Raw genomic sequence first — 22769 nt, 5'->3', positions numbered from 1 at the left:
ATCAGTGTAGCAGCATTACGATGTTGCTCTCTTTGGCCTGGTTACCTGATTTGATTATACTATTATAGCCCTTTCTGGTAATTCTCCAGCAGTGATTTAGCCTGGACAAAGTGCTCCATTAATGGTGAGATATTGCTTCTGGTGCCTGAAGAACAGCGAGCTGCAAGGTGCTAAGCCAGAACTCTGTTGGGGAAAAAAGACAAATGGACGTGGAGGACAGAAAACACTGCCTCAGCAAAGCCAAGAATGCAAGTCACCTATGGCCACACCACAAGCAGCAGTTAAGCCAAAAGAGGCTGCACTTAACAGTCATTAACAAAGAAAAGTCACACAGATCTCAGAAAGCAACTGGGGACCAAAAAAGTACTTAGCATTCTAGCTTCTCTCAACCACGCTTGTTTTTTACAGGTGAAGTCACACAAAAAGTAACAGAAGTAACAGCTCATCCATCCTGTTGATCTTAGGAGTAAAATCTAAGTGCAACTTCTGGCAAATGAGAACTTTTATCTTCATCACTGAGGGCACAGCAAATATTTCTATGCCAAAGCCAGATTTTTATAATCTCAGGTGTGAATCTATTCCTATGATGGCTACACACCAGTTCTTGGAATGCTAATTCCATTCCTAATGAGTAGTTCTTTTGCTTCAGCTGTTGAAATAAAATCATTGCAGACAATCACTATAAATACAGAAAGTTAGGCACCATTTAGAAAATTTTCTGAAGAACTACAAAGAATGAGAAAGAAACATTTTCCTTTTTAACATCTGCATGCCTACCCCTACACAGTTACTATATTTGTACATATTTGCTGTTCTAGCTCTAATGTATGTATTAAAAACGTAACAAGAACTGCCAACAGAACATGTCAGATGGACTGAGCTACATGACTTTCAAACATCCATCTGAAATGTTAAGGGAAGATTGATCACCCTGTGCATTCACCAATGCAGAGTATAAATTACAGTCTTGATGTCAAGTTCCATTTCTATCTTCTGGTGATAAATTTGGTAAATACTCTATAGCATGCAATGAGCAGCATTATGCACAGTGCTGACTGTGACCTTCAGCTAAGGAAACACAGAAGAGAAGATAACAGGGGCTAGAGATTTCACTGGAGAGACATAAAGGACAAAGACAGAAAAGGCAGAAATAAAAACCAAGGAGCAAGAGAAGACTGATGAGAAGGTGGAAGAATTAGAGGGTAGACAACCTAATATGTGAAGAGGCACAGAAATGGTGTATAAAGCCAGGCAGAATATAGAAGAGGAACCCTAGAAAAAAAAAGGAGAAACTCTACTTTGTGAAAAGTGTCTCCTGTCAAGTAGAAAATACTCCCTCTAAAAGAAGACAGACTTGAAGTCAGGAGTAGTTCAATAAATCTGAGGGCTACTATAGAGATATTCTCCTGGGACCTTAATTATAAGGATCAAAATTTAAGCTTCAATTTTTTCCCTAAAAATTCAAGATGTTGACAAAATACTATATCAAGCTATCCTGTAGACTTCCATGGAGAAAGGAAACAAAGGTGAGTTCTGTGGAAAATAACATGTATCACATCACTGATGATGAAACACTGTCTGCGCTGTATGGAGAACACAGGCTCACAACACCTGGCTATGGAGATGTGCAGGAGGGATAAGGGAGAAAATGTAGGATTTGTACAAACTCTAGAAAAGGCATATTCTCATTCCTTTGGTTCTGCCTCACTGGAAGAGTAGTGTTAGCACACCCCACCTCATCCTCCACTTCATGCAGCTCTGTAACATTATCACCAAATCCCCCGTGCCCAATGCCATTCTCCTGATGATTATTAAACCTGGAACAATCCTGACCTGATAACTCTCTGCACAATCTGCACAGACTCTGCAGATTTAAAAAGTTGCTATTGACATTTTATTTGATCGAGCCGGGGGATTACTTGGGGGGATATACCTGAATTATACCTGATAGCTGACTGAAAATTTGCAGCTGCCAAAAAGACAGAGGAAAGCATGCATCAGAGCAGAACCATCATGCTTTGTATTCCCTTCTGCCTTCAGGTATGAGAGGACTGCAATGCTTACGGCCACCCTATTGTGGAAACAAGCATTAGTTTCTCAAGCAGTGCCAGTTACAGAGCTCCCCAGTTAGCCCCTATGTATGATTCCAATTTTTTATATCAGACTTTGTAAGGTTTTCCTAACTGTATTTATTAATAGAACAAGCTTACACAGATCATTTTAGGAAGTTCAAAATGTTTTAACTTTTAATGTCAGCAGTATGCTTCCTTTGTGACCTAAAGTGTCTAGCATTTCCATTGAGAAAAAAAATTGAATCTGTATTTTAATATGCAGTTATTTATTTTAACATGCAGTTATTTTCCCTTTTATGGAGTAATTGGGACCACTTTTCAACCTCAGTCTGCTTATGAAGATTGAAGAGCATTATGTTGAGGAAATTCTGTTCTTAGCATTTATCAGACAAAAAAGTACTAGAGAGAAAAACACACAGATGAGTTTCTACAGGATACATTGATTGTTGAATCAATGAAATTTGACAGCAAAAGAGGACACAACACATTAATTCTCTTGGTAAAACCAGTCTTTATAAATGCGATGAGTATCTGCTTTTTGTTAAATAAAGTTGTATTAGGCCAAAGTGAATGTAATTTAGTACATTTCAAAGCATGTCAGAATCATTATGCAAGTTACCTGCATCACAGCAGCCTTTGTGCCAGTATTTTCTTCCCTTGCAATGGAAAGAAGAAAAACCCCAAACCACCCCAAACCTTGAAATAAAACACTGTAGGCATTTTTAAGCTACTGAAACACATGTAGCTACATAAGAAGTCTCCTTCCCTCTACTGTGCTCAAATAGCTGTTAAAGTGACGTGTACCTCCTTGTCAAGGCGCTCATGTGGGTAAGCACATACTTAGTTTCAAGAATCCTCTTTCCCATTGCCTTCATTTGTGTTTTTCCTTCTGCCTCATTTTATATACATAAAGTTAGGCCATGGGTAGCATTTCGAAAATACCGCCTGTGCTTGCACTTCTCAACAGGTTTAGAGTGACAATCTGTACCTTTAGAGACCATAAAACACATCAGTGGTCTGTATGGACAGGGGAAACGTCACACCCATTTTGAGGAGTACTGAATAGCGCTGGTACCGGCTAGGAGCTGGGAATCAAGGCAACTGTGCCTGTTGGTGCTTATTCCTACACAATGTGCTTGAAGGCTAATACTACATACATAAATTCAGGATTCCGTTTCAGGGATCGGAAACTTCAGTGATTTACACTCACTGTTGAAGGAAAAGGAAATCTACTGTTTTTCTTTCCTGAAGGTACCCTAAAATCAAGGATCAGGAACACCAATGTATAAGCCTTTTGCCCATGGACAGACTCAGTTTGGGCAAAGACACGAATCACCTATGCAGAACGGAGTCAAGTCCTGAGCAACAAGTCCTTTTGTTCTGGACTTGCCTTCATGCCAAGCTTAAGGCTGTGAAATAAAAGCAAGACTCAAAATTTCAGGTAACAGCTGAACGATCCCTTCTCATTTCATTACTTAGGTGGGCACAAGTCACATTCTGTCCCTACACTTTGAAAACAAGAGGAGTGATAAAATACCTCACCCAAATCAAGCTGCCACAGGCAATGCGTACTGCTGCCAACTCATCAGCAGTCTCAGTAACAAAAATAAGCAACTCTGTAACTGCAGTATTACACTGCTGTATGATGCTATTTACATCTGTTGAAAGGGTGCCTCGATTTGAAGGGAAGATGTAGGTGGCTTTTTCCCCCCCCTATTGAAAAAGCTGAAAGAATAACCGGCTTTTTGGTTGCATTAGTTTCAAATATCATGGGAAAAAAAGGGTACATTTGGCTTCAAATATTTTGTGATTTTAACTTATCTTTAAAAACACCTTTTGAAAGATAAAGGCAGAAATAGGCTTGCAAACGAAACCCTTCATAAAAACTAACATTTGGACATTTCTACTTGATTTTATTGATTTGTTGCAACTGAGAACATTAATTGCTGACTTCCATTTATCTGTATTTTTGGGCAATTTCAACATTCCATTTTCAGCATTGCTTCTTTCCCACCCTCAAATTCTGTTCACAATTTGACAAACTGTCTGTGGAGAGGCTGGAGTGCTGAAAGTAAAAAGCAAATTATCTTTGCTCCATTAAGAAAAAATCAAAAATACGGTTTTATCCAACTCCTTAAAATCAGATACACTTTTAAAACAGTTGCCACCAGTTCTTGATTAAATAACGAACTTACCTTCTTCTGCCTGTTTGAGATAGGTATTATGTGTTCTAAACCAAAATTAGAGAATTTTTCTACCACCTCTCTTCCCATACAGGTGAGGGAATGCTGCTGCTATAAACTGCTCTCAAATCTCTTAGCAACAGCCATTTAGTAGAAAAACTTAGTGTGTGACCTCTTCTCCTTGGATACCGTTGAAAGGGTTAGTAGCGTGACAGTGACCCCTGCTAGCCCTGAATTATACCAACAAAAATCTTAAGAGCACAGCAAGAACTTGTATATCAGAGCAGACAGGCCTCACGTCATGTGCACCGTGTTTGTAGCTGAAGGCATGTATCCAGCTGATCTCAGGTGAAACAAGCAGCAGGAAGGACACTAGCTTCCACAGTTGCTTCCAACCTCCTCCTAAATTCAGAAGAGCTAAGCATGTAATTTGATATTGGGTCTCATGCATTCTGCGTCAATCTGTAAAACAGACTGCACATCTGAAGCATTACAGACAGGACCCAGACCCAGATCAGCTCACGTGTGCCCCAAAGTAAATCTGCTAAAAGGAACGAACGTGCCTGCAACCTTGTTGAAGAGTTCAGTACTCACACCAACACTACATCTAAAAGCTGTATTTTAACACAACCAAGGGTCAAGCCTGATCTGTAAGGCAGTCTCTGAAACAGCACACACAGATGATTGCAATGGTTTCCAGCAGGCCTAGATCTCAAAGTTTCCTGCCCGGTCTGTTGCCAGTTACCGTACATCAAGGGTTTCCTTTTAAGAGGCGTGGGTAAAAAGCCAAGTAATTCTTCACCAGATGGCTACGTTACACTGAATGTCTGTCTTCAGTAACATTTATCTTCTTGAAATCGGCTCTCACCAATGAAAAATGTGTCAGAAAAATGATGTACTAATACATAATTAAGGTTGTACCAGGAAGAACAGGGTGCATAAGATTTTTTCATATTCCAGAAAATTAGAAACTCTTCTACAGCAATTCAGTGTTTCGTAGTTTTCAGTGGGGCGTCTTGCTAAAGCCACCTATTGATCTCTCATTTGAGCTAAAAATTGGGTAGCTAGAATTATAATCCAAATGAAAAACATAGATAGATTAACAGTACTTATAATTAAGAAGGTTCAAAAAAGATTTTTTTCACCGCACTTTCATTTACATTTTTGCATGGACAAAAATAGCAACAAACCAGAGTGTATTACTTGGAAGGTAAAGCAAGTATACCTGAAGAATCAAAACATGTTCATTCTAACTGATGGGAAGAGGGCCAAAAAAGGAACAGCCCAAAGCAAATGGCTTTTCCACTGCAGAACAGTTGCTGTGCGTTGACAGCATTCTTTCTCACCCCGCTTGAAGTTACAGATCTGAGACTCTGGCATAGACTAGAACTGTAAAACTCTCAGCCACCAAAACAAGAGAGTTTGACGTAAGTTAATACTCTAGCACATTATCTAGTGCAATTCTGAGAACACACTATGTTCCCTCTTGCAGAATATATAAAGGCATGTCCTCCATTTCCATGACAAAATGCCTTCTGTAAAATTTTATTCCTAGAAAAACTGATACATCTGCAAGTGTTGGTTTCCAGCATGGACTTAGTTACTGCTTCAAGGCAGCTGTGATGGAATAGTTGGCTTCAGCTGAATTGAATACCTTTGAAAAGGCTGATTTTATGTATTAAAAGTTGGAATTCAGAACTTCACTGGACAAAGGCCTGCACAATCTGGTCTGAAGTCAATGCTGCCCCTGCTTAGAGCAGGAATTTGGACTAAACAACCTGCCAAGACCCTTTCCAATCTGGATGGTTCTCTGATATGGCTTTCTTCATACTCATAGGAACTTTAAAAATATAAAGCAGGAATAGAATAGCTCACTCAAGTGCTTGCATGTAGTTTAATTCAACATGTTCTTGCAATTAGGAGAGATGGGAAACTTGAAAAAGCCATTCTGAAGTCTACACAATAAAATATAACACACAAATTGAGATTCCTTCACATGCCTCTTCAGTGAATTACTTTGAAATATTTACAGTGAATTCTCATTTTATTTCATTGCTTTCATTCTATACACTGAATTTGCAATTAACAGTATTTCAAAATAAGATCATTTCCCAGGTTCACTATACTTTCCATTTAAACACAACAGCATTTAAAATACATGAGTTAGATTAATAGCAAAGTAGACCTGCAAATGATTTGGAGTCAGAACTTATGAATTGCAACACCTTTTCATTATTTTGCCGTGACTAGTTTCCATAAGCTCTAACTACTATACAATGATTAATGATTGAAATGCACATCAATTTACAGTATTCAAAGATAGACTTGTGACATGGAAATGTGAAGAAGGCAGTAGCCTCTCATATAATTTAAAAGTGATTCTCCACATGCTTGTTTTATTTGCTAAATATCACGACCACCCAGTCCCTGCCCGCCTGCCCCCCCCACCCCTGCCAACTTTCATATTTAGTGATCAAACCAAGGAGGACTAAGTTGTTCAGAATGATCGGAACTCACTTTCAGACTGAAAGTCTTGATTTACTAGGAGAAGAGGAAAAAGATGGTACATTTCAGTAGTTTACTTGCATATAAACAGACTTTACTGTGCTCCACAAAATATCTAATTCAACAGACTTTAAGTGAAGGACATCAGTACTAAACAGTAAGTAGATAGCTGTGTACATATCTCTCATCTAACAAGAGAAACTCTAGAAACAGTCATTTTTTTTATGCTTTCTATACACTTTGAACACTGATACTACACACATTGTAAGATTATTCTACTCTTACACAAAGTAGCAGAATAAAATTAAACCCTGAAGTTATGAGTAGAAAGATGGCTAAAAATGGCACTTACACATGCACACATCAGTTTCTAATTGCTTTATTCACACTTTAATTACTGTAAGCCTTGCAAACAAACTGCAAGACAGCCAAATTTGCATTCCCCAAACTTTTTTATTTTGTACAAAGCAAAAGATTCCTCTTTGTCATCTTCTGCTACACTGCAGCAAAGAAATCTGTGTTACCTGTAAACTACGACATTTATGTCTATTTCAGTTACTTTTACAGTTTCTATTTTGCTCACAGCTTCATTAACTGCGAATTTCAAAACGATTTGAAAAGACCAGTAAACCTATCAGTCTCCCACTTGCATGTTCTTACAGCTCATGAAAATTCCTTTCAACTGGCTACCAGTCCAAATTAAATATCATATGTGATGTTCACAAAGCAGATACTAAGAATTCATACCCGTTAAGTCAGAGGAAAGGTAAATCCTCACTCCAACCACATCTGAAATCCAACTCTCTTCTGTATGACTGCACAGTAAATACTCAATTTGTGCCTGTAATTTTAAATTTAAACAGTACTTTTTATTAATTACACTTAGGAATCTATATCCCCATTTTTAAAAGAAGTTCTTTTACAGCGTAAGGAGAATCCAGTGCGGATTCTTAGAACTTCATTTTCCTAAGCCATTTTAAACAATAATTAGGTTAGTAGGTCAATCATGTTCACTGTGCTAAATCCACAGCTGAACAGATTAGGAAACATTTTGAAGCAGTGTTGAGTAAATGATTTTGGTAAGCTGTAAAACTGCCACATGCAAAGTATACTGCACTATAACAGCTCCAAATCCTTTATAAAACCCTAGCATCCCTTCTTCTCGTTTTATAGTATTTATGCAGTCTCTCATTCCCTCATACTGAGTATTGATCGGAAGCACTTCATAGCCAAGGTCTGTATTGTCAATTATTGTGCGTGTCCCCTGAATATGAAGGCGGTGTAAAACTGTCTCCAGTGGGTAAAGCATGACATCAGCACAAAGGCTAGCAGCAAAGCTAGCAATAAGTTCTGGAAAATATGCATCCAGCATGCTCTGCACAGAAGTAGAGCTCTCAGCTGGAAGGTTGTGGGAATCATCCTTTCTTAGAACAAACAAAACAAGCTTCTGGACGATGGAACTGATGACATAGTGAAGAACTCCATGTAGAGCAGTTGGAAGAGTCAAGACCATCAGAGGAAGGAGACGCTTGCTGTGGGGTACTCCCATGCCTACCACTCTGCCGATGCCTTCTTTCACACAGTCCAGGATGCCAGGGTTATCTCGAATTATTTCGCTCTACAAGCACAAAGGAATAGTTACGCTTGTGCTGCCCGTTTCATAACCATGCTGACATCCACTTCCACACTTCATCGCTACTGAACTTTGTAAGAGAGTTAAACATTTGCATGCTATTGTATCTGCATGGCTATACTGATACAAATTCTTTGCTCTAACACTCTTGATAGCATTCAAGTAAACTCCTTCTAAAAAATGAGCCCATCTTGAAGAGTCTTTGTTTAATCTACATTCCAGTTATTTGTGTTGCTACCAAAGAAAGTAAATTCTCAGCCTACGGCTGTGAAGTATCAGTCTGCAAAACAGTCATGTACTGAAAACGCCCACTTCTGGAGCAAAATGCTTAACTATTTATCTAATTTAAAAGTCCTTTTCCTTAAGGACTATAACTCTCACCTTTGAACTTAAATTTGCATAATAAAGATTTCAATAATTGAAGCGGAGTTGAAAGATCATTTTTAGTATCAGTTTAAGTCACCTCTGAACATTTCCATTCCATTAATTCCATCTAAAATAGCACTATTTACCCATGCTGCCTCTTTAGAAATAAGATAATTACTTTGTTCATGTAGTGAAAATAAAGAATTCACTTAGTAATCATTTACTCCATTATACTCCACCTATGACCACACGTTTAAGCTAAAGATACTACTTCCCCTTCCAATGCTTATACAAACTCAGTGTTTTATCATTACTGTTACATCCAAAATTCAGGACTTGGGAGTTCTTTTCAATGCACAAGTCTCTAAGTTCATGTTGGCTGTCTGCTGACCTCATGCCAGGATAAACCACAAAACCATTCCCCAGTACTCTGGGGAAAGACTAACAGCCTACAAAGCCTTCATGGTCAGTCTGCGCAGAAGAGAAACTAATTCAAACACTTCAGAATATAATGTGGTTATAGACTTTAAGTACAAGTAAGGTAAGCATCATAACCCCCACTGAACCGTCTTTTCCCCCAGATCATTACTAGTCACTGCACTTCAACACCGTGCTTGCTTTTGTCAAACACGCCACCATGTGGTTTGGAACATTAAAGACAAAACCAGTAATGTGACAGCTAAAAATTTCTACTATTTACAGTTATTTTGATGAAATATATTTACTTGGAGAACCGTGTAAAACTAATACTGTTGAACAGTAATATTTATCAGAATTAAGACAATCAAAGTTAATATAAAACTGTTAGTTACAAATCCCACTATCTTTATAACTTTTAAAAATTTATAACTTTTATAGTTCATTATTGGTCATTGTCCTCTTGCAGCTTAATGTAAACCTCGTAAGCTAAGTTGCCACCCTGCACTGATTAACACAGTACAAATAAAATCTTCACAAATTCTGTCATTTACCTCCGTTGTGTCTCTAGTAAGAAAGCTCATGATGTTTCCAGGAACTGAAGAATGTATTTTATACAGCACATATACACCTGTTTAGTAAAATACCTGCACACAGCTGAATCTACTAAGCCTAAAGCCCTCAGATCTCAGTGGAATTATTTTCATAAGCAATGCCTTATAGATCACCTGTCCAAAGGTTTGGGGGAGATGCCGTTTTGTCTTTTTGATTGTTTTCCTATTAAGCTGCTTTCTAGCAAAGAAACTTTATTACTTATTTTGCAAACAGAAGACAGGCTCTAAGTCATGCTCTCTTTTATCATTTATTGTTAATTATGTTCCTCATGTCCAACAACATAGATAACATCCTTTCAGACAACAATATAAGCAGTAAGATACCTGAATATAGCATTTTATTCTGTAGCCTGCTATGAACCAAGAAACATGAACAGTGTTCTACTTGTTTCTAGTTGCAGGATTATGGCATGCTCAGGGTAAAGATGCTTCCCAGGACATAGAAAAGTTTCCTAGGTCACCTTCCCAGCATGAGGCCACTTCAACCTTCCCAAGGTTTCCACAGACTCACAGATCCACTCAGGCTGGATTTATGGAAAACTACTTTCAAAATAATTCAACAGGAGAGAGAAATAGGGCTTCTTACATACAGAGTAACTTTAGAGAATGTGAGTTTGTTACTGGGATTCTATCAGCATGCCTCCATGCATACACACTTAATCTCACCTGTCCTGTTAACTCATAACGTGGCCAGATCAGACAGAACAGCCTCTTCCTAGTACCTTCTGGCTCCTTTAAATTTGGATTCTCTGCACAGAGCAGAATCCTGTCCTTTAAGAGTACCAGCCTCTAAAGTTCACGTTGAAACTAAGAACTGTAGAAGTCTTGTCTGCCTCTTCTCCATAGAAAAAGCACCATTTTGTAGACATACACCAGCAGCTGAACTGTAGGTTTGAACAGCTGTATCTAAATCAGTTTTGACCATACTTACAACTTGCCTATGCTATGAATGAAAATTACTGTTTTGATGACTGAATGACATGACAGTGACTATCCTGCACCACCCTCCACATGAAAGATCACTTTACAGTGTGTTCCATTAGCTGCACAAAGATACCATCGTGTTAATTACGAGCAATTCATTATACAGTGATCGCTGGAAGAATTACCCTGGACCACTGCTGCATAGCTAAATCCTGTCTCTTTCTGGAGAAACAGATACAACAACTCACTGAAAGGCAGTCTGCAATACTATGGGTTACTCTGTGCAGTTACAGAACAAGTTAAGCAGTATCCTAAGTGACCGGTCCAGATATTTATTGATATGGTTAAGGAAAAGCTAAATGAAAATTTAAAAGCAAAAACCTAACTGAATGAAAGGAGTCCTGAAATAGTAGAGTTCACTCTTTTAACAAAACAAAGCTGATTTCCTAGAAAAGCTTTATAGTTATAGGGAAAGGGTCACCGCAACAACTTGCGGAGCAAAAATCTTTCACATGAGGAAAAACTTCTTTACCGTTTGTCTGCTAGAACTAGATGTAACTTGCCCTTATATCATAGACAATATATTCCAACTATCTGTATTAAATGTTCTAATTCTAGATTTAGACTTAAGATAGTACAACTAATATGCCCATCATGATAAATGATTTTTATCTCCATTAGTAAGTCATACAGCCTCAAGCAAAACAAACACAACCATCCCAACATAAACCTGAATCCAAAGCCTGCCTCAGCTCTCCACATAATCTAGTCTATAAAGAGACTAATAGTATGTTTCAAAATGTTGCAAATATATGTAAAGTTACCTGTACAGTTTCAATCAGGCTCGCAGAATAAAAAGGCATTGCTACCACATGTGTTAAACTGTGGAAATGAAAAAGATAAGAATTAAGGTAATGACAATACTATAATTCTAGCCAAATATGCACCTGAAAGTTGATAAAGTTATCTACCAAGTCAAGCCTGAGAGAAAATTAACAACTGTAACTTCAATTATTAAAATGCACGAGTTGAGATAAATTTCAGTCTAAAGTTATGTTAAATTCCATTTCTATGTGACCAGACTTATTCAGGTCTCCCAAATATAATAATGTAATTACCAAAAGAATCTAATCTTTTAAATCACTCAGGTTCCATACAAACATATGGATCTAATAAAATAATCTGTGAAAGTGATTTATATAATCAAGATTCTTAAAAAAAAAATAAATTTGAAAATTACTATTAGCAACTTGTCAAGTAACCACAGCTGCAGATGAAGCTAATATACATTTAGTAGTTAGTGTTTAGAAAATAAGATGTAAGGTAATAAAACATGTTATACTTACCCTTTGAGTAGGAGGTGTCCACCTATCTGCCTGAGGTTCCATTTATGTGAAAGCTCCCTAAAAAGAAAAGTATTTACCTTAATATACATAAGAACACGTTATTCTCAAGCATTTCTTCCATGGGTGTCAACATGCAGTTTTCATATTGGTGTTCTACTATCAGTTTATGTTGTAGGATTTCCCATATTGAAAGACATCCGCAACACATTTCATAAATTATGCTTAACTTTTACAAGTTATTTGGGCCTGTTAGATATTCTAGCAAAAAAACCTTTCAAATTATTAAAAAGGTGTCTGTAGCTCTCACTGTAACTAGTGGCTTTAGTGTTTTGCATGTATTTTGCATCCTTACATACCAACTCTTAAAGCCATTTTCACAGAGTATTAGATTATTTTAGTTTGATCATGCATTTTCTGTTCTTTGAGGTTATGCTCACCCAGTTGTTTCATTCATGAAATCCTAAATCACATTCTGACGCAGTTAGACAACACCAAACCAAGTACAGTATGTCAGACTAGAAGCTGTGTAGTAATTCTGTACAGACTTAGCTCAAGTCTTTTGGCATATTCTGGTACAACAAAAGAAAGCCTGTGTGTTTAACACAAAGGTGACTTCAATAAAATCCCCTTAAAGTAGTATTTTCTATTTACACACGTCAAATATGGACCGTACACGTTAAACTACATTCCATTTGACAGAAAACTTAATCCCACCTAGCTCAACGTAACATTCAAATGCCAAATGTATACGTTTGGCATACGTTTGGTAAATACTGTAGCTATGAGGTAAAGATATTTGTCTGAAATGTTTGACACACTAAATTATGCGTTTTTAATAACAAGCTATAAAGTGTTCAGCTTCAATTCTTGTCCAGGAACCACACTCACCCACTGCCTGTAGTTACAACTCTAATCCAAGAAAGGAAACTCTAAAGAATTGTGTGTTACTAGTAGCTATCACTTTCCTAAATACATGTCAGCTACTAAAGAGGAAGGGAAGATCATTTACTATTATGTACTTCAGACACTTGCATCACATCCACTGAGCCGTAATACTACAAAGATGTGGAAAATGAAGGCAGCCAAACTAATGCATGAAAGCCTAAACAGTCAATCCACTAGCTATAACTATTGCTGAAGTGGAAGAACAATTACGGAATGAGTTTAAGAACCACACCAACTTGCCTGTTAACAAAGCTGTTAACACGCATTTATGGGCTCCTCTCTTAAAACACAGGGATTCTTTTATGGTATTATGATACAGAACTGGAATTGACATCTCACTTCCTTGCGTCCTTTGGAGCTTGATAAAGTAGTTAAATAAGCTTTTAAATCAGATTTGCTGGCACTGCTGCTATGAGCAGTAACTTTCAGCTCCCTGTGTGCATGCTACCATTAAAAAGGGAGAGCACCCAGTAGAAAACTGCAAGGGGTGGTGCACATACAAGACAACCATTTCAGTCAGATCACTTCCCCAGTCTAGTTTGCTTTGTGACTGCTCACATACTGCACTGGAAGAAGGATGAAGGTATCACTGAGGAAGGAATGAGCAGGTACCAGCAGAAAGGATTGCTTCTTTTGGCAGCAGCACTAGCTTACTTTTCCAGCTACTGAACAACTGGCCCACAAGAAAAATCTCCTTGCTCACACTGGACAGAAATCAGAACTATGAAAATACAAGCAGTGTATCACATCTCATGAGCTTAAGCATCTCCTAGAGGAGTATTTAAAAACAAGAACAAGTCGCACCTGGAGGAAAGTGTATGCCTGGGAATTTCAGTTACGTATGACAGACAGCAGACCAAAAAGCTTAAATACGCGCTCAACACAATGTAAGCATGAAATGCTTTTGCTAATCGTTTTGACAAATGCCTGAACCTGCAAAGACTTACTTTTATTAGTATGCACACATGCGTCATAATAGTAGCTTGTTTCAGCCTGCCTACATTTCTTATCTTCAAAACTAGGTCAGTTTCCATGTCCCTCAAGTACGTAGTCTGTCCACACATTAAAACCAGGCACTTGTCTCTTCTGAAACTAATATTAACATCAAACCACTGGTCCATTCAAACATAGCAAGCCTTAAATCCAAGACTGCCTCCCTAATATATTTTCCAAGCTAAATTTTTATTGTTTCACTGGTGCTTCAGTGTGCACCCTGCAACTGTCTGCTATCTTTTCATAACTTTTGAATCTCAGTCTTCTTGCATTTCACTGTAAGTTTTAGTTACTTTACGTAATAAACTTTCTCACACAACCCACTTACTCTTAAAACACCTGTAACAAAACTAACAATATATATTACTACAGTTGTCAGCCCTTACTGTTAGATCTGGACCATTATAAAATAAAACACTGATAAAAAGTCTCCAGACAAAAATTCTTAATCAGACTTGTATCTCAAAGCAGAAAGACATCACAATGTTTTACCACAATCCTGGCGTAAAAGTTCAGCATAAGAAGTAGTCAGAGTCACAAATCAAAATAAAAGATAGGCATAGTGAAGTAGAATGGTGAATATCTCTTTAAATGAAGTCACTCATTTTTAGTTTTAATTGCTTCATTATGAGAATACTGAACAAAGTACATGTAGTTGTTGGTAAAGGAGGACAGAAGACAAAGCTGACAGCCACATAGACTCTTATTTACCATGTCTTCTCATTTACTAATGCAGGCCATTCTGTTCTCTCACCTACCAAAGACAGTGAAATGTTCAGCAGGATGTCAGTGCTGGCTCATTAGCTGTATAAGTTTTCTGTATTTAGATTAATGAAACTAGGACTTCTTACTTTGGACTTACAAACCAAAATACAAAAAGAAATTTATGAATTGTTTTATTACAGTATGATTATACTGAAAGCCAATTTGCTGCATTATTTCTACACTCAGAGCAGCAGGCAGACATACCAAACACACAAAGCTCCCAGAAAAGTCTCTCACTATTGACTAATTACAAGTGCTGTGCTGAAAGCACTTATTCAGTGTCTGACTGTTAGAAGCAGTAAAAAAAACGCTGTGGTACCTTGGCAAAGGTGTGAATTCACTGATAATGCCTTCTGTTCCCAGGGATATGCCCTGAACAATGAAAGTGCTGCCCATACCTTTCCAGAGAGCTCTTGGACCCTGTGGTTTGAAATACAGAACATATTCTGATTTAGGCAACATAAAAATCAAAACTCTTTTAATCTCACTAATTTTTATAAAATTTCAGCAATTTCAGACCACAAAGGGCTACAATTCTACTACTGAACTTGACTGTCACCAAATTCAGGGGAAAAATAACTTCAACTCTGAAAAAAATTTTTTGTTCTTCAATAATTCCAAGCAGTTGTCAACAATTTTGCAGGCATCTCTCTCACTGTCAACACTGTACTATAAACTTAACACCATTTTCTATGGACAACTTGAGATGTTAAAGCATATCCATAAGAAATCCAGAAAATCTTTTTTTTACTGTCTTCTGATCTGAGTTTCAGGACTGCTATTCCCATGCAAACAGAAAATTCACACAATACTGTCTTTGTAAGTAGTCATTTGGATAATCTCTTTATCCATATAAGGATTAGTTATTTTTTAGAATCCTAATTAAAAAAAAAATAGTTTCAGGGACTTTCTGTTTTCCAACATATGCAAGTCTTCCCCACTAAATACTACTTTAAAAAAAAATATTTATCATTACCTTCCTGAAAAATTTCTGCAACTATAAAAACAGCAAACCCTTACAATGGCCATGTTCTTAACCACCAATTACATAAAGAGTTAAAGATGTCAAGGCACATATGCGCTATCGTCTCCACTGCTCAGATACAGCCTGACACCAAATACTGACCTGTGTCTTATTGATGCTGTACATAATATTCACAATAGTAAATGGAGTGAGATGATAATTCCGAGCATGATAGTTAACCTGTTAAAAATATAAATAATGGCAGTTTTATAAACACGCTTGCAGATGTTAGAACTCTAAAGGAAAAAGTACTTCCGAAATAAGGATTTTATTTCTGTAAAGGTCAGCTAAAGTGACCAAAATACGAGTAAGTGGTCACTGACATTTCGGGAAACAGGCACAACTTTTAAGTATTTGTATGTTGAAAATGTGAACGGTAAAGCAAGGTTATACCAGAAAATATTGGAAACAAAGCATCCTGCTTGTAAATGAGGATCTGGAAGTTGCTCTGAAGACACTCCCTTGTTGTAATTCATTTTCCACTGCCCAAACGAAAATGAGTAAGAATGTTCAAGGTAAGTTAAAATTTTGGAATGGAAAACGTGTATTATACAAATGAAAACACGTTAATGTAGCAGTGTCTCCCTAGGAACTGTGAAGCTTTCTTATACTCTACAGAGTATGAAAACACAGAAACATCACAGTATACAGGAGCTCTGACTAGAAGAGGTAATATAAAAGACATACCTGACACTGACGACGTAGAACAATGCAAGGATGGGCCAACACATTTTCTGTAAATAGGCTTTAAAAGAAAAGTGTATTTAAAGCATGGGAAGCCCCCACAAATTTATTAGAAAAGGCTTGTTACTTTTCTCTAACAACTTAGATCAGAATTTGAAAAACCTATACATTATCTAGTGAATTAACGAGGCATTTTGGATGGCTACCTGATAGCCTGCCAATACTATAAAAGAAAAAGTAATAAAAAACCTGACACATACATTCACTACAAGAAAGCCCACTTACATATATATCGCATGTATGTATTTTTATAGGCGAAACAACATACCAAATTTCTTAAAACTTCCCTCCATAAAATATGAGGGAACAAAACAGGCCAGAGCCAGAACTATGAAATTATTTGTTTCCAGGTTTATGTTAATTCTGTGTAGCACGCTATCAATCAACATGAAGCCTTAGCGGGACCAGAGGATCGGTGCTAACAGCTGACATTTTTTTTTCACCAGAGAATGCTACTGCCCCAAACCAACACTCCCTCCACCCCCAGAAATGCTATTTCAACCAAACCTTCACAGGAAAGTTCTCTCAGTTCTAAAGTGGGATTCCTGGTCACAATCACGCAGAGAAACTTCATCTCCAAAGTGCCTGAGTGATCAGTGTACTTACCTGTACTCAGTTCAAACCTGAGATACGGATTAGAAAAGCAAAACCTCCAGGCTTTGTCTAAGCATCCCAAGTAACAGCTTTGACCACCAATGTACAGGATCATCTGGGGTAGGTCTCTTACGGGGATTTTACTCTGGATAATTAAGTACTGACTGGCAGAGAAAAGTACTGAGCCTGCAGGTTCATAACTAACTAATTAGTAGTTTGCCACTACCAAGAGAGGTGAAACTACCCCTGTATTCCAGCTACTGTCTATTAAGCCGTCCGGGTAGCCAACTCAACTAACCGCACAAAACCTAACCTTTTCTTTTGAGCATTTCCTACAAGATTTCTGACTCAATCTGGTACAAATCCAGAAGCAGAGAGAATTTCTCTCAGCAGTGATACAATGTTCATCAGCTCACTTTCCCAAAACCACACATTTTAGTCTTAGTGACCATGGTGCTTCAGGATGTGGAAAACTTTGATAACTAAATCAAAGCATATAGTTCAAAAGGAAGACTGAGCCATGCTAACATCTCTCTGCTCCTGAAGGAGATCAGCATGTTCATTAACTCCCCAAAATGGTCATTCCTAGTTCTTCTTTATCCCTTCCCTCTCTAATCCAGTTAGCTGGCATCTGCTGGCTTTCACAGTCAGTCAGCTCCCAGGTAAATCAACCTAACTGAAAAGGCAAAAATAATCCAGCTCTTCAATTGACTTGGTCTTCTGTTTTTAGTGAGTCAAACTGGTTAAAAGAGATTCTGATGGGCATCAAGGGTGATAACAATGGTGTAAGGAGCAGGACAGGCTGCAGGTCAAGTAAAAGCCCCTCCTCTTTAAGTAGAAATACACTGTAAGAACCTCAACTGATACAGCTTGCCATGTTGGTCTAACTGGGTGACACAAGTACTCATGTACTGAAGAGAACTGCATTTTTCTCTGAGAAGTATCACATTCAGGTCAACAAACAGTAAAACGTTTTTTAGTCCTAAAGCTTTCAAGACAAAAAACCCCACCTCCCACTATTTCCCAAGTTGCATCAGTGCAGTGACTGAGAAAAACCTGACCAGGTGAGTGTGACTGAGTAGGCATCCCACCAAAAAAATCCTAAGCTTATCATGATCCTTACACTTGACAATTTAAGCTCTGAAAATATGGTTAAACATGTTAAAATCTACCACTTTCCCAGAAATACTACCAATAATCAATGTCACCATAATAAAGACTAAAATGGTTATTGGACCACTTGGCTAAGTCAACATTACTGTTTCAGGATACTTTGATAATGTATTTGAAGACATTTTCACATTCTTAGGAAACATTCACATTACCTAAAAACACTGAAAGCAGCAAACGCGATCAGTTTTCTGGTGTTATTTTCAGACTGCTCTGATAGGATGGATATATCCTGGGCATAATGTAACAAAAAAGTGTTTCTTATATTCACTGCCCATTAAGTAATTTTGAGAAACATTTCAGTTAAAGATAATAGAAACCTACATGGATTTCAGGTAGACAGTTTCTAAAGGTATGTCAGCTGTGTAAGTCTACTAGCATAAAAACACAACACAAAAGTGCGCAAAGAATCATAGGAAAGACCTTAAAGACCATTGAGCCTAAATGTTAGCCTAGCACTTGCATGTCCACCACTAAACCACGTCCCTAAATGCAATGTCTACACATACTTCCAGGCACTAAACCACGTCCCTAAATGCAATGTCTACACATACTTCCAGGGATAGTGACTTAACTACTTTCCTGAGCAACCTGTGCCTGTCAGCTCTTCTGGTGAAGGATTTTTCCCCAATATCCAATCTAAACCTCCCCTGGCACAACACAGGCATCATAAAACAACTACAGCTTTACTACTTCATTGTCACTGAAAATTATTATACAACTCTTACCTTGCGAGGCCAATACCAAAGCCTGCAAATCTGTTCAACTGTTCTGAAAAAGAATGGAAACAGATTATACAGCAGCGATAATCACAAAGCGGAAGAAAATGACACGAAGACAATCTGAAAAGCTTAATTTTATATTGTACTTCAGAAAATCACAAGCACTAAACCAGAACGTTTATGGCAAACCTGCAAGAAAGGATATAAAAAATAATTCCCCCAGGAATATTTGCACTTTGGACTGCATTTGATTCTGTACATGCTTCTATAAATAAAATTATTTTTGTCTCAAACAGCTATAGGGACAACAAAAGAGACAAAGTGAACAGTAAAACAGAGTATATCTTAAGATCTAAAAAAATCTAAAACCAACCACTGAAAAAGTTAGCATGCATAACAGTTTGCAATAACTCTGAAACATACATTTAGATATCTGAAGTGAAATTATTTTTAAAAACAACACCAGTAATAAGAGACAAACTTTGGGACAAATAACACACAAAACCACTGATGATGTAACATTTAAGTCAGCTGTTTACCTCCACTCCTTTGCAAAAATCTATTTACTAGAGAACTGTTAAAATCGCAACCACAGTAATGGGTTCAGTTCTCTGTTGTCTGCTACCAGACAGACACTTACACATTGGGAAGCATCAGAAGAGATTTTAAGAAGATTATCAGAACTGTAAAGGCAACTGAAAAATAACGCTCAGCCCTACAATCCACAGGGTGCAAGCAGGCTGTAAGCATGGTTAATGCCAGTAACTTCAGTGGAGCTCTACACACACATGGCAGCCCTCCTAAGAGGAGTATGACTCTCTCCACTTGGAGAGCCTGGACTTAGTGCCCAGTAATAGAGCAACTCCTTGTCAGTTTTCCAAAATTCAGGATCAATATACCCTCCATGAGTAGGTAAGACAAAAAAAAACCAACAAAAACCCCCAACAAAAAAAGGCAGCAGTCTTCAAGTGTCTGCTTGCGTATTTAAGTTGTGCTTGCACAGATGGAAGTCCAGCTAAGGGTTGCACTCATTGTAAGACCTGAAAAAAACACTGCACTACAGGTTGGAAAAAAAGAAGACTCATCCATTAATACAACTAAATTTTAAATACTTTAGTCTTTCAAAAAGCTTTGCTACTTAAGTGTATACAAACTGCTCCAGAACATTCTTTTTAATTAGTGGCAATGTTCAGTAGTCTAGTTATCAAGTTTCTCTTAATTCACCTCTGGTTCACAGACATAAAATAATACTGTGCTTCTGCGGGTTTCTGCCCAGTTTCCCAGCAATCACTTGAAAAGATTTGAGCACGCTTGCTTTCTCGAATTCTACCAGTTCCATGGCTCCTTCACCATCCTGCAAGCAGGGTGGGGGCGGGGTGGAGTTAATTCAGCAGCTCATACCACACCCCTTGTCAACATAACAATAAAGCTGCCAAAAGACACAAAGTCTGAGACATCAACACTAAGTAACAAAACATACTGTTAAGATCCAAAGGTACTTCCTGCCCTTACAGAAGACCGAGTATTTCTGCAGGGTATGGCTTACGTGGGCAATGGGGAGCTGACCACACGCTGCTTAACTAGAAGCTGCAGGGTGCCTTCTGGCACTCTCAATCGTATTTGCGTGTAACTATGTGGTGCTACACAGCGAAGCGGGTGCTGGAGCGCAACAGGTGGTGGCGCAGGTTCTCTGTCTTCTATCGAACTTTTTTCCTGGCGTTTCGGCATCGGCAGCCCGCGGCTGCAACGCCCCTCCGGGCCCGGCGCGGTGGCGATCAGCGCCGGCAGACCCGAGCGGCGCTGGCACGGGCGCGGCCAGGCCGCGGCACAGCCCACGGCCGCCACCTGCGCGCCCTCGCCCGCCTCGGCGGGTCCCCGCTAACCGGCCGCCGCGGCGCCGCCCGGGGAGAGCGTGGCGGGAGACAAGCGAGGGACAGGCGGAACGGCGAGAAGGCGGCTCCCCCGCCGGGCCGGGCCAGGCCGGGCCCTCCCTTACCGGCGCCGGGGCCGCCCGCCCCGAAGTTGGGCTCCTCGTTGAAGCCGGCGGCCCCCAGGGGTGTCCCCGCCCCGTACGGCGGCGTCTTCTCCCCCCAGTACAGGTTGCGGCTGCCGGGGATGTCGGGCGGGCTGGTCACCCAGTGGCCCAGCTCCGAAGCGCTGCCAAAGGGCCTGGCGCCGGGGCCCGGCTCCTCCCGGCCGCCCCCGCGGTAGCCCAGGCCGTCGAAGCCCTCGGGGCGCCGCGGGTGCATGGCAGGAAGAAGGCGGGGGGTGGGGGGAGGGACGGAGCGAGGGGGCCGCGCACAGGCCGGCACCGGCGACAACGGCGTCCACACCCCACCGCCACTTCCGGCTGCGGAACGGAGCCACACCTCCCTATGGCCGGGCTCGTAGGCCACGTGACCGCGAAAAAGGCGGGGCCGGCAGCCGCTGGGCCAATAGAGCCTCTCCTGCCCGGCGCGAGGAGGAAAGGGTTGGGCAGTGGGGTCAGCGGGGAAGGACGCCGCGTGGGACGGCGGCCGAGGGTGGGCGAGTGCGCCCCCTGCCGTTGCGGCGGGCCGGACCGGGGAGGAGGCTCTCTCCGTGGCCCTGGGCCCGGCCTAACATTTTTGGCGGGCGGAAGAGAGCGAGCCCTGGCGCGCTCCTGGCATGCAGGGCAGCTGTCTGCCAGCACGGCCCCCGGCCCGTTACCCTGGTGAACTCTCACTGCCCCACCGGGCAGGCAGGGCGGCAGGGCTTAGAGAGCGGGGTCCGCCTGGCTTAACCCCGCCGCTCCTCCTGCCTGCACTTCCCTTCCTCCCCTTGGTCTCTCTCCCCTGAAGCGCTGGCACCTCCCGGCTGAGGAGGAACGGGCACGATCGCCAGCGGCACCCTCAGCCCACCAGAGCGGTGCCGAGCGAGGCAATCCATGCCTGACACCGGCTGAACACCTTCCCCACGGGCCTGGTGCTCTCTGAGCTCCTCCCGCCCTGAGAAGCCCACCAAGGCCTCCCACAACCAGGTCTTGGCCTGACGCACGGCCTTTCCCTCTTTTGTACACAAAGTTAAGCCAGCGTCAGCCTGTTCTGGGCTCATATCGCACATGCGGCAGGAGTCTGCTACTGCTTTGTGCTTTCCCGTCATTGCGGCCCCTTCCGCCTCGCACAGTGTGCTTGGGGGGTGGTGTCTTCTTCTGCCTTTAAATGCCGGCTTTGTATTGCCAGTAGAGCTTGTTGCAAAAGGATTAGTTAGGTCAGGTTGCTGAAAGAATCATCACTGAAGAGTTTAAGTGAAAAAGGTTTAATATAACTATATGGAAATGCAACGACATAAGATGCAATGTCAGGGTTCGGTTTATTACATACTACATGGAATAGATGCACAGAGATAGATCAAGTTGAAATCGGGTGAGAATAGAGTTGGAAACAGTTATAAAGATCAAAGGTATGAAAGGGTAAAGGAGATTCTCTCATTGAGTCATGAGTTTTATGGTAGACCCCTTTGCTTTCTGAACTGTCACAGAGTTTAGGTGCAGCTGGATCTATTCCTAGCCTCAGACCTGGACAATGGATTAGATCTAAAGCCATGGACAGGTGTGGGGGGAGAGGGTAAGAAAAAGTTTATTCACAGTTCAGAAGGTTTTAGCAGCAAATCGATTTGTTTAAAATAAAAAAATTACATGATTAACCTAACTATTTCAAGCTTGCAATATATATTACAGCAAAGGTGTATACCTACTAGAAGTTTGCTCTTGAGTTGAGTGCAATACTCACATT

The 22769-nt window shown here is 40.1% G+C and overlaps 1 protein-coding gene across 1 annotated transcript; it reads right to left on the bottom strand.

The window, feature by feature from the left end:
• Nucleotides 1-6130: 6130 nt before the first annotated feature.
• Nucleotides 6131-21378, bottom strand: SLC25A46 (solute carrier family 25 member 46). Its single transcript, XM_055699309.1, has 8 exons — nt 21014-21378; nt 19024-19066; nt 16475-16532; nt 15890-15967; nt 15083-15183; nt 12061-12117; nt 11539-11596; nt 6131-8378 (listed from the first exon to the last, which is right to left on the bottom strand). The coding sequence occupies exons 1-8, from the start codon at nt 21264-21266 to the stop codon at nt 7800-7802; spliced, it is 1227 nt and encodes a 408-aa protein (XP_055555284.1). The 5' UTR covers nt 21267-21378; the 3' UTR covers nt 6131-7799.
• Nucleotides 21379-22769: the final 1391 nt, after the last annotated feature.

Source organism: Falco cherrug, chromosome Z (assembly GCF_023634085.1).
Source record: "Falco cherrug isolate bFalChe1 chromosome Z, bFalChe1.pri, whole genome shotgun sequence".
Classification (NCBI taxonomy): Eukaryota; Metazoa; Chordata; class Aves; order Falconiformes; family Falconidae; genus Falco; species Falco cherrug.
This window is presented reverse-complemented; position numbering and strand designations above follow the sequence as displayed.